Source organism: Triturus cristatus, chromosome 10 (genome assembly GCF_964204655.1).
Source record: "Triturus cristatus chromosome 10, aTriCri1.1, whole genome shotgun sequence".
In the NCBI taxonomy this organism is placed as follows: domain Eukaryota; kingdom Metazoa; phylum Chordata; class Amphibia; order Caudata; family Salamandridae; genus Triturus; species Triturus cristatus.
In genome coordinates, this window is record NC_140593.1 from 817,933,650 (window position 1) to 817,946,507 (window position 12,858).

At 40.6% G+C, this 12,858-nt stretch overlaps 1 protein-coding gene across 4 annotated transcripts in view; it reads right to left on the reverse strand.

Annotated features, from left to right (window-relative positions):
• RHBDF1 (rhomboid 5 homolog 1) overlaps window positions 1-12,858 on the reverse strand; it is a 430,268-nt gene that overhangs the window by 251,441 nt on the left and 165,969 nt on the right. For 2 of the 4 annotated variants that reach the window (XM_085628414.1, XM_085628412.1), the window contains exon 2: window positions 3,374-3,506. In XM_085628414.1, the coding sequence (XP_085484540.1) occupies window positions 3,374-3,484 (111 nt within the window). In that variant the 5' untranslated portion in view covers window positions 3,485-3,506. Of the gene's footprint in view, window positions 1-3,373; window positions 3,510-12,858 lie in introns of all 4 variants that reach the window. The other 2 variants (XM_085628413.1, XM_085628411.1) reach the window with 1 other exon arrangement.

Below are 12,858 nucleotides of genomic sequence, written 5' to 3' on the forward strand. Positions count from 1 at the left end.
CGGTACTAGCAGGAGTAGAGATCCTGAATCATAGTAAGAGGAAAACCAAGATCTTGAATTATCTTCAGAGCAGCTTTCGTCAATTAAGCGTGTGTACTGAGGGAGAGTGGTGTCGTACTGGGGCAGGGTGGTCTTGTACTGGGGTAGTGTCAGATAAAGAAAGTGCAAGGACAACAGCTGACGATAGAGCAGAGTAGCAGTGCAAACAGGCCTACAGGTCACTGAACCAAATAATTTTGAAACTGGTCTTAATTGCACAGCTGCAGTTGCATTGTGGATCATGCATAAAATTTGGGCTGTGCACTTGGCATAGTTCAACTGGATGCACAGGAGGCTGCTGGTGTGTGACGGGGAGTTTTTAATGATGACAGATGCATAGTGCGGATATTGCCTCTTTAATTGATTTGATCTGCTTTGACTTAGCTGCTCTGTATATACTTGTTATCTATGTTGCAATTCCAGTCTAGATTCCCCAGCAACTTCTCATTTCCCCCAGAATTTCATCTGAAATTTTGGCTGCTTCAGCAGCTTTAGTCTCCGGGAGAAAGGGATCGGGTCTGCAGATTTCCTGTTGACCTTAATTATAATGGGACCAGTAACCTCATTTACTGGCCCCATAGGAATAAATGGGGAACTTTTAATTGGGGCTGAATTGTTAACCAAAGTCCGAGCAATACATGTTTAACTCCAAAAATGATGTGCACCCTGAATATTGAAAAGAAAATATTTTTAAAAAAAAATATCGAGCGGTAAGTCAAGATTTTCTGTACCTAACTCCACATATATGTACCAGCATGGTACATATAGATTCAAAGTACGCAGATGTGGGGTTAGTAATAGTACAGCTGTACTTTCCTACATCCACTTACCTCTCAATATTTTGTCTCTAGATATTCTGTCCCCAATATTCTTGCACCACAATATTGTTGGTGTAGATATTTAGTAATACAACCTATCCAAAATGTTCACTTTCCTCGATGGAATGCTTCAGAGTAAAGTGACAATATTAGCTCCTTTTCCCCTCGGCTTGACATTATCTACAATGTGGAGGACATTTTTGATGCTGTTCCTTACTTGCCTCTTGTGAATGAAAACATGTGACTTTTATCAAGTTGTTTTTAGGTCGAGCCTGGGCAGCGAATGCGCTGCTCTGCGGCATGCTGTATTGGAGTATGGAATAGAAGCCCCGCCCACTCTCGGCCCATATATTTGTCATTGGCTTGTGTCATTGCCCTTCGTAAATGCTGGCTTCTGGTTTGTTAATAGGCTTGTTAGTCCCCCCCTTAGTACATCCTTGTCTTCATTTGTAACCTCCCATGAGGCCTGGCCCTTTTACTTTGGTTGTTACACAGTACGTCTGTTTTATTCTGTAAACACTATTTTCTTAAATGAGTTTCTCCTACTGCAGACACGACATGCTTTCCTGCAACATTCAGAGCGCCAAGCGCGCTTTCACCTTCCGAGCAGTCCGGGAGAATGGTGGCCGCTTCTTTGAATATGAGTTTGAGTTATTGGCATTGTAAATGACAATGCCTTTTATTTATGTGTTAATTAGATAAATAAAAGAATTTGTTATTTACAATGCCAATGGCTTAAACTCTCGCAAATGCGAGACCAATTGCATTGCAAATGCTTGTTATTAAACTATTGCTCAGTATAGACAAGAAGCATGAATATTTACATCCACTGAAATGACTGCATTTTAAAACAAAACATCATAGAGATGACTTTGTCACTGTGGAACATGATGAAACATTGTGCAAAGAGGACCATACCTACAAATAGAAATGGAATTGTTGAGTCTCAAAATCTCAGGGAATTAAATCCTGGCTCCCCCGCCCCATCCCTCTACCGCCTCTCTATATCTGCGCCAATTGTCCCATACTTTCTCCCTTTTCTTTGGGCAGCCCCATCTATGATGGACCACCCGTTCAATTCTTTGGCACCAACCTACATCTGCCATCCCGTCGACGACCTGTGGTATTCCCTCTGACCGCCCATGCTCGGGCTATGTTTCTTTTAGCGACCACAGATGCTAACTTAAGCCATATCTTCTGGTATTTAGGCCACTCCTTGTCTCACAAGTACATTTAAACTGATATACATTAGATCAAAGGGACACAAACATCTGCAGGGCTTCATGCTGCAGTTATCTAAGCTGCCAACTGTCTGTCACACATTATCTCTGCAGTACAAAAAGTGCATTCCCCATGACAATTCAACAATGATTTGGGGAATGCGGTATTTTTCCAGCACATTCCAACGGATAGCTCTCCTCGCTTTTTTTGCATACCACAGCATGGACGTCAGTGGGTGCTTGTTAACACTGATATCAACACAAAATTGGATTTAACACAGAGCTGCAAAGCTTATCACGCGTTCCTGCATTCATTATCAATGATGCAAATGCCACCTGTGGTTCAGAAACATCATATCGTGGACAGTCTCCAGTACATAAACGCTGCCGCCTGATTCACAAATTAATCCGCGAAAAGTCAGAAATATAAGTTTCCCGCTACAATTTGCATGGTACAAATTTCCAATTTTTAGGGATATAATACAAATCCCAGAGGGTATTGTGACCATGAGTATTTGCACATTTAACATTTTTATTTTCTTTCTCTATATATAAAAATAATTGTTCTTCCGTCCTCCAAGCATTCTCCAAATACGAGGGTCTTAGGTGAACTTTCTACCAAGTTTGCATACTTACACAAATAAGTTGTAGAAATACATTTTCGTACATGGATGTAGACAGACTTTGTGAATGTTTCTGAGTCACCACAAACCTCTGATTCAAAAGGCGCATTAATTTTTAAGTCCGATTCCCGGGCAAAATGGCATTTTACCATTTTGGCCCTCCACATTCCCTAGCTGTAGGCCGTATTTGATACCTTTAGTTCCAGTTGTAAGTCCTGTATGGTGGGAAGATAAGGCCGCATCCTACAATCCCCTCAGTATGCATTTCTTACTGTGTGAAACCTTGCTTCCACCAATCACAGTGGGGCTATGCTCTAGGGCCCTTACGAATCTTTGAAATAGTACAGACAAATATAAGCAAAATATTTAATGTGTGCCAAAAGGGTGATCAGAAAAAAAGAGAGCCTGCAACCCCAAAACATTAATTTCAGTTCAACTTAAAGGTTATGGGGTAAATTAAAAAAGATACTTGAGTATCTGAAATAGTCCTACAGGAGTTCTACTTTACATACTCATTTTATGAATTGGCACCTTTGTCTTGCCTTCTACAATGCCAATTTTAAACAGAACCCCCTAAAAATAATAATCTAAAATGGATTATCAAATAATCAAAAGAAAAAGCAAACCAGAGATTCAGAGGCTGCAGCCATGGTAAATTATGAAATGCGATTACCGGGACAAAGATGGGCTCTTCTGGTGGGGGCACCGCCGCGGGGATGTCCAACTTCAGCCACGGGGGCTTCTTCCTCTGTAGAGAGGTGCTGTCTCTCCGCGCTTCAGTCATCTTTTCTCCTTTTACTTAAAATCTGCTGGGAAAGGGAGAAAATGAAATATGATTTGGTTGTAATATGAATGATGATACTAATAATACAGTTGTCGTTAGTTGTCCTTGAAACTGTAGCAGACATTCTATTAGCAGTGCTAACAATATTAGCAAAGCATTTGCAATGCAACAGGTCTCGCACTTGCGAGAGTTTAAGGTATTGGCATTGTAAATGACAATGCCTTTTATTTATCTGTTTTGATAACTAACACAAAAATAAAAGGTATTGTCATTTACAATGCCACTAGCTCAAACTCTCGTAAATGCGAGACCTATTTCATTTCATAGAATCGGCCGCCATTGTCCCGGGCTGCTTGGAAAGTGAAAGTGCGCATAGTGTGCTGAATGTTGCAGGAAAGGACGTTGTGCCTGCAGTGGGAGAAACTCATTAAAGAAACTAGTGCTTAAGACGTACCGTGTAACAACCAAAGTAAAAGGGCCAGTCCTCATGGGAGGTTACAAATGAAGACAAAGCGGTACTAAGGAGGGACTAACAAGTCTATGAACGAATCAGAAGCCAGCATTTACAAAGTACAATGACACAAGCCAATAAAAGATATGGGCACAGAGTGGGCGGAGCTTCAAGTCCATACTCGAATACAGCATGCCTCGCAGAGCAGCACATTCGCTGCCCAGACTCGACCTAATAATATACATTTAAATAACTATGTGATTTAAAAATATCTAAATAACCATAAATAATAAATAAAGTTGTAAACTGCATTATTATAGTTTTTAATCGTTTGATTTCATGTTGGAATTTTGTGTCAAGCATCAGCACATAGTCCCAGATTTACTACTATTTAATGGTTCTCGTGCTGAATGCAGGGTGCACTGTGCAGTATCGGGGTGCATGGGTGTTTGTTACCCTCCCCTCGGTGATGCTGATTCTTAATGCTAACAATCTCCCACTTGGTTCCCTGTCCCAGATGGTGGAGATCCCTTTTCAGGGTTAACTTGATATGATTGGATTAAATTGTTCCATCTGGAGTTGAGCAGTAAGGATCAAGGATACAGAGACATCTGTTTTTGTGGAAGGCGGACGTCCCCCTCATTGTGTGCCAGGGACGTGATGTACAGCTGGCACTATTAGAGGCTTCATTTGAAACTTGAACACAATTGGTTTAGACTTTAGCACAGCCACTCAACAATACTTCTCAAAGTTAATCTTAAAAATTAACACTCTGAGCTGAACCGGCTTGCTTTTTCATCAGACCACAGCATAATAGGTAAGATCTGTCTCCTTCTTGTTTTAAACAAAAGTGGGTCTGATTTTTCATTGCTAAACATGTTTTAAAAGGTTAAATTATTTGAGACAAAATATATGTCACATATTCACAAGAGGTTTCATGATCTTGTTGCCAAATTGGTACCTTGGTGCAAAACTATTGATATAGGGAATGGATTAAAAACTGTTTGGTCCATTCTATATTATGCCACCGGAAGACACTGCACAAATGGCGGAAAAGGGCACCTGCTCATGTTTGCAGTAATACAGTGTTTATGTATCCTGTCCCTAAGTCTGTCAAATTAGCAATACACCTAAACACCAATACCAGAGAGTCAGAATGTAAAGTATGTAATCAGTGCTTAATTTGTAAAGAAAAAAGTGCTGGGGCCCTCGTCTGGACGCCGCTGTAGCTTGCCCCACCCATTGCTCCTGCAGCGCTGCCAGTGACAGTACAAACACATCTACTAACTATCACACTCCTACAAGCCAGACAATTCAGACTATTCCAGGATGCCAAAGCTATAAGAATGGCTTGAGCAAAGGTATTAATAATTTTCAATGTATATTGAATTGATCAACAGCTGTTATTGTGCTCATCTTTAAATTAGGTTGACAGCGCCACCAGTTGGCAAACTGTCATAAGTTCCGGTGTTGACAGTTAAGTGCTGGTGCTGATCACCCGAAACCACTGTCTCAAATTAAGCACTGTATGTAATGTTTGAACACATTGGGAATGTTATCAGTGGTAGAGCATGTTATTCCAGGAGCCTTGCATTAGCACACATATAAAAATAAATGCCATTACTGGGTGCGGAGCGTTCTTCTTATGTTCAAATAAGGTTCAGCCAGGCTTCACCAATTACCCTTGAGTGATAATCAATTTTTTTGGGTTTTGATCAAAAGTTATGTTTTGTGTGGTGCTTGTAAGATTTTGAAGCTCACTGCCTTCGGCAAATTTCTGTCTATAATTTCCACAAACAGATCAGTCATAAACTTTTGTTCCACAACAAGTACTGCATGAAAGTATTGTACACTTGTTTTTTATTTCTAGTGTAAACTGTATTAAATTATGAAAGGAGTTCATAAATTACTCAAATTATAAAATTATTTCAAGTGCCATTTGTAGATCCTCTAATGTAGCAGCTATGTGCCAGTAGCACGGTCCAATATGGTAATTCCATATTTTATTCCGTAAAATGTTACCTAATTGATATTACAATATAAAAAATATTTGCATATGATGGGTCCACGTGGGACCCCATAGTTATACCTTCAATTTTTTAAATGGATTGCTTTTTGTATTCGATTTATTTGTAATTTTAAAAAAGTATTTGGGCTTGGGCTACTTCAACACAGTCCTGGAATGGTTCAACTCTTACCTTGCCAACTGTGACAATCTCATTCAGATAGGAACTCTAAGATCTCAGAAACTCACCATCTCCTGTGGAATACCAAAGGGTTCCATTCTATCTTCCTTTCTTTATCCTAAATCTCCATCCGGAGCCCTCTGGATTGATACTCACTGACAACAGCATCAAGATCCATCAACATGCTAATGAAATGTAACTCTACCACAAAATAGGCACAACCAATAACATTCAGCGACCCAGATCCTTCCTCTAACTCATCCAGAATTGGATGTCAAGCACATAGCTGAAACTCAGCTTCTCAATTACACAAATACTCAATTTCATTTGTTCACCAAGAGTTCCAAATATCCACATATTCAAGTCTGGCTTTCTGACATGCCTCTAAATGGCTTCACTGGGAGTTGACAGACAATGCAAAATCCCTTGGATTCATCACCAGAATAGGCCTGACATTCAAAAGACAAATCACCAGGAAAACTAAGACAGCACAGTACCAGCACCCATAGTGAAGAAAGTGAAACCATTCCTTACAGAAACCAAATTCTGAACAATACTGAAAGCCCTCACCCCCTGCATCTGATGGAGACAGTGTCCCCCTTAAGGGTCTCCCAGACACCAATTTGGGCCCCCCAGGATGCTATCATGCACATATGTAGAATGTCATATCAAGGAACTGAAGATGATCAACCTCAATGCACCATGTCTGACAGAATTACACTGGCTTTCCTTCCAGGCCAATATCTTATTTAAGACTAGCTGCATCACCTACAAGGCAACCACAAAGGATACCGTTATATACCTTGCCAAGAAACTGACTGCCTCTTGTGGGCAGCGCCACACCAGCAGCCAAGACTTTGCCAAACTGGCGACAAAAAAGTACTAGAACAAAAACAGAACACAGGCCTTCTCCATCTGCACACAGAGCATCTGGAACAACATACCTCCATGCCTCCAGAACTGCTCTGGGGCCCAGCAATTCAGAAACTGAAGACATATGTCTTTAAGGAGCACTCCATTCCACCATAGTACAACATATCTATTGCCTGTCTCGTGTTAACAATGGTGTCATTCCTCGCACTTATGACCGTGTCTAGTACTCCCTGCTAGGTTTGCTCTTTGTAAGTATTACTAAATACATACAGACATATGAAATTTGAAATGCATAGTTATACTTAACTATTCAGTAATTTCGACTCTGTAGACCACATTCTTCAGCATAAGGGAGATTCAATCTCGTTAGAGAGCTGATGTAAAAAGAATCCCCGGTTTTCCCCAAATACCTTGCAGTCTTTACTAGTTGATATAGAAAAAATCCTAAACATTCTAAAGAATCTGTCATGGGCCATTGGTCAAATTATTCATAGGGCGCTAGTCAGAATTGTGCAAAGTATAGTGCACATTATGCAATATTTATAACATGTGAATTGTTCGATATTTTTGAAGCAAAATTATCCATGTCTATTAATCCAATCTTTCTTTGCAGAATCTTTTATCTTCTTGACCATGCCCTGATGTTCACTGACAGGTGTCACTCTGAAATCTCTAATAGTTTGTTTTCCACTCTTATGCATATTGATCACTGTCCTTTAAGAAAACTGAGCCCCCTTCATCATCAGCCATTTCTATATGTCTGTTTGTGCATGGAGTCATTTAATTAATTTGAGTTTGTTACATTTCGGGTAACCATTTTTCTTAAATAATATTGATGATTTTTCTATATTTCACCTTGTTGAGAATATTCCACTTCTAGGTGTCGGATCTGTAAATTTATAAAACTTTTGCCACAGGATTATTTTGTATTCACATAAAAGTACACTTCACCATTTCAGTTGCCTCTTTCTTTGAATATATATTTTTAATTTTGAGGAATTTTACAATATATAGCAACCTTCAAGAAAAAGAATAAAAATGGTTTACTAGATTCAATTGCTGTAAAATCCTCTCAATTGTTTAAAATGTGTTTACGTAAGAAAAGTTAGAAATCATTTGAGATATTGCCTTTATATGTTTTCGTCTGCCCTTATTTCTGATTTACTGAAGGTTTTAGGAGCTCTTGCACTGTAAGCATGAGGGACTATTTTACATCAGTAAAACATTCAGTCGTCTCACATTCATTCATTTTTATCATGCTTGCATAACATACGGAGATAAATCTTTTGCTGTAAATTTTATTTACTGAAGTACGTTTTCTGAACATGTTCTGTCAGGAGTGACTTGCAAGCCCTTATCACACCACCTTTATTACCACCATCACCACCAACGCTCCAGCCACCCCTATTAACGCGACTTTACAGCCAAGCCACCATTATCACCATTGTAACCATCATTACCAGAACCACCATTATCACCGCCACAGCATTTGTGCATTCCTGTGTTTACAAGCTTTAATCTCTAAACAAAAGAGAGGAAGTAAAATGGGTGGGCTATATTTAATGAGGTCCAGCGTACATGCCCTGGAAAGACATACAAAGAAAGAGTATACTGTTCCTCCTGGTCAGGGGTGATTCTGTGAAGTACACAATCTACCCCGGGTGGAGATAAAGCGAAAAATGAAAATTGATGTAAAAAAATGTAAAGGGAGTGGGGGACCCACAAGGGTGGAACTAAAACCCTCACACACCCAGCAAGCTAGGTGTCATGCTTCATCATCTGGGTTTTGCTCCTCGTCGGGTCGGCGCTGCAATACCCAACGGGCACCCTGTAAGGGGCTCTTTATCGGAGATCTTTTGTTCCTTGCCGTAAGATGAGTGTAAGTAAGGGCCAGGTAGGTGTAGATGTTGGTGGGTGTATTAAAAAGGGTTGATTAGTCTGAATAACGTCATTTATTAGGTCAGTAAACCACCCTATTTAAAAACAGTGTGAGTGGCGGTAGTCTGGACTCATTAAGTCAAGGACTAACAACGCTCAGCTCGGATGGTCAACATGTTTCTCGCCTAATGGTGAGGAGGATCCAGCGGCAATTCATCAGGACCAGTGTGGTGCAAACTATCTACAATCGTGAGGGTGTATGACAGGGTCTCACATATATGTGTATGTACCTAGTCAAGTCTGCCCTAAGAAAGTGTGAATTAATCTATCACTTTCGCAATGGAGTGGCCTAAAAGCCAAACTAGTACCGCTCCAATCGGTGCGTGGCGAGCCTTTTGGTATGGCGTGGTAGCCTCGTTTCTGATGCCCAAGGTGGTCGTAGGACCTACCCGCTCCGCCGAAACCGAGCTGAGCGTTGTTAGTCCTTGACTTAATGAGTCCAGACTACCGCCACTCACACTGTTTTTAAATAGGGTGTTTACTGACCTAATAAATGACGTTATTCAGACTAATCAACCCTTTTTAATACACCCACCAACATCTACACCTACCTGGCCCTTACTTGCACTCATCTTACGGCAAGGAACAAAAGATCTCCGATAAAGAGCCCCCTACAGGGTGCCCGTTGGGTATTGCAGCGCCGACCCGACGAGGAGCAAAACCCAGATGATGAAGCATGACACCTAGCTTGCTGGGTGTGTGAGGGTTTTAGTTCCACCCCTGTGGGTCCCCCACTCCCTTTACATTTTTTGACATCAATTTTCATTTTTCACTTTATCTCCACCCGGGGTAGATTGTGTACTTCACAGAATCACCCCTGACCAGGAGGAACAGCATACTCTTTCTTTGTATGTTTTTACAAGCTTTAAGACATAAGGGCCAGGCCTACTGGCTTTGCCTGTGCTTGTTACTTCAGCACAAACAGGCAAATACTTGGTTAACACACCTGAATTTTAATGGTATTCTTCTACATTATGCCACGCATTCCTTTACTGTGTTGGTAGGCACAGCCGCAACATCTGAAAGAAGTAGACTTTATCTTATATAATGTGTGACGACACACTCCCCCTCCCCCAACAGAATAGATCATTAAAACATTGAAACATTCACAGTTCAAATTTCAGGAATAATACACATTTAAATTCCGGTTACAAAGGTTACAAAGGTCTGGCGACATCTGTAAAATGTTTGGTCCAAAAAATGGGTAATTCCTTGGAAGCATTTTATGGTCACATTTGAGCCTACAAAAATGAAGTAGCATTGACAATCATAAAGAAAAATACAAGATTTGAGGCAAAGGAAAATATTTGGCCCGGTACTGTGCTCCAATACTTATTCGGTGGTGAGGGATTTAAAAAAATCCACAAAGTCTTATTCTGAGAAAGATGTTTACTAAATTAAGGCTTGATAATCTCAGAGTGATATCCAAAGAGTGAAGCTGGAAGGACGCCAAATAGTTTTAGATACACTGCAGATGTCGTTAATACAGAAGCCAAGTTTCTTGTTCCTACGCCCAAGATACAGAGATCGGGGAGCTCTCTTCGTGGGACCCATGCATTTATGCTGCAGAAAAATTGAAGTAAGCCTTCATATGATCATATGATCATATGATCATATGATCTTAGGGGAATTTGTAAAAGGAACACCATAGAAACATTTGAACTCTTGAACGTCCATTAAAACTTCCATAGACATGGACCTGAAATAATCAACTTTATATTGTTCTATTCATATTAACTGGCATTTGTATGTCCCTATATCCATGATGTTAACACTGACCTACATAAAAATCACATGCGCTATACTGACAAGGTAAATGTATACAAGGAATTATATATTTTTTCTTCTTAACTCTTTATCTTCTCACCCTGATGGCATTACATTGCTTTTATTGATATAATACACGCTTTAATGGGTGGTGTACCATGCAGTACACCTAAATGACAAGGTTAAACAAGCATTTGCAATGCAATTGGTCTCGCATTTACGAGCGTTTGGGCTATTGGAATTGTAAATGACAATGCATTTTATTTATGTGTTGTTTTTAAAATATATAAATAAAAATAATAGGCATTGTTATTTACAATGCCAATAGCTTAAACTCTCGCAAAAGCGAGACCTATCGCATTGCAAATGCGTTCGGTGACCGTGCTATAAAGATTTTTTTTAAAGCATTAGGAGAGAGCGTTTCCTGCCTGCACAGCAGGCAAGACAAAACTGTTTGAGAAAATAGTACTCAGAGGCTGTAATTAAAGCCTACCAAGTAACAAAACACGTAACAGGGGGTGTTCTCGTGGGAGGTTACAAAATAAGACAAGCTGGTACTAACGAGGGACTGCTAAGCCTATTGACCAAAAAAAAGCCACAGGTTACAGTGGAGAATGACACAAGCCAATGAAAAATATGGGCGGAGAGTGGGTGGAGCTTCAAGTCCATAGCTGAATACAGCATGCCTCGCAGAGCAGCGCATGCGCTGCCCAGGCTCAAGTTTGATAGATGCACCACACACCATAATTAATTACAGTGACCATTGATGGTGAACATCAACAGCCAAAAAGGTGTAAGCTCAAAAGGTGGGTTAGCACTTTCATGCTGCCTCCAAACAACAAGGCCGCTTATGTACTTTTTTAGTTGTTTGGTATTGCACAGCTTTTCCGGCTTTGGGACACTTCCCAGTGCTGTTTTGACAAGAGGAACACAATTAGAAGATGCCCCCAAAAAGCCATGAAGTGATATCAAGTGCTGGAAGTGGGATCCCGCTAAACAGGTTGACACCAAAGGTAACGAGCCTCGGCGAATGTTCAGGACAAGAGAAGACCTGCAGGGTTTGTGCGCCTACTGCTAGTGACCATACACTTTATAAACACTCATCTTATACAGTAATGAGTCCCCTACAAATATTTTATTTACAATCTTGGATTCAAATTTCTTTCTTTTCCACATGTCACTCTTTACCCAATGTCACTGTTTAAGAATTGTTTTAGCTACTCAGTGTTTTTGTAATTTCACACATTTAGACATTCCTTTTCACACTTTGCCTCTTTTTCGTTGTACTCAACCTCTTTCGCTCCATCACTGACTAGGAATTAATTGGGTTAAGGAAGTGGCGCTAAGAGGTCATGCTGGGACAATCTCTGTGTCCAGCAACGTACATACAATCGAGATGTCCACCTCCAACTGCACAGATGAGCAGAAGGGGGGGAACAACCTTTACAACGCAACTTTTACAACGCACTACCATTACAACAAAACTGTTACAACGCGAGTGCATTGACAACGCAGGACATTACAACGCAAGTCTTTATATCGACTTGCACTAGATGGCGTGCTAACATTAAAAATAGTGTAGTTTACTATCCCAACACCTTCCCTACTGTTACGTGGACTGGAGTTGGAATAGTAAATTACACTTTTTTAATGTTAGCACGCCATCTAGTGCAAGTCGATGTAAAGACTTGCGTTGTAATGTCCTGCGTTGTCAATGCACTCGCGTTGTAAAACTTTCGTTGTAACAGCATGCGTTGTAACAGCATGCGTTGTAACGTCATACATCCGCAGAAGGGTTCCATCCGGACCTTGGCAGAGAAGTCCCCCATCGCTGGTTTATCTTTGGGTCCTGCACGCCCACCAAATCTGTTCTTGTATCCCTCAAGAGACCAGTAGCTGAAGAGATTAGTTTACTGAAATGGGCAGGCTAAGGAGGGGGCAGGATGAATGAGAAACCGCAGCATCAGCAAATCCTTCCTCACCGATTGCCACACAAAAAGCACTGAGCCACATTCCAGTAAGTAAAAAAAAACTGAATTCTTTTACAGTAGGTTGCCTCGCTGTGAGGGGTGTAAAATACCTTTGCAATTTGCTGTGAGGGAAACCATTTAATCTTTTTTTTCACATCACTGCCTTTGAAAGAAGCTCCCAGAATCTCA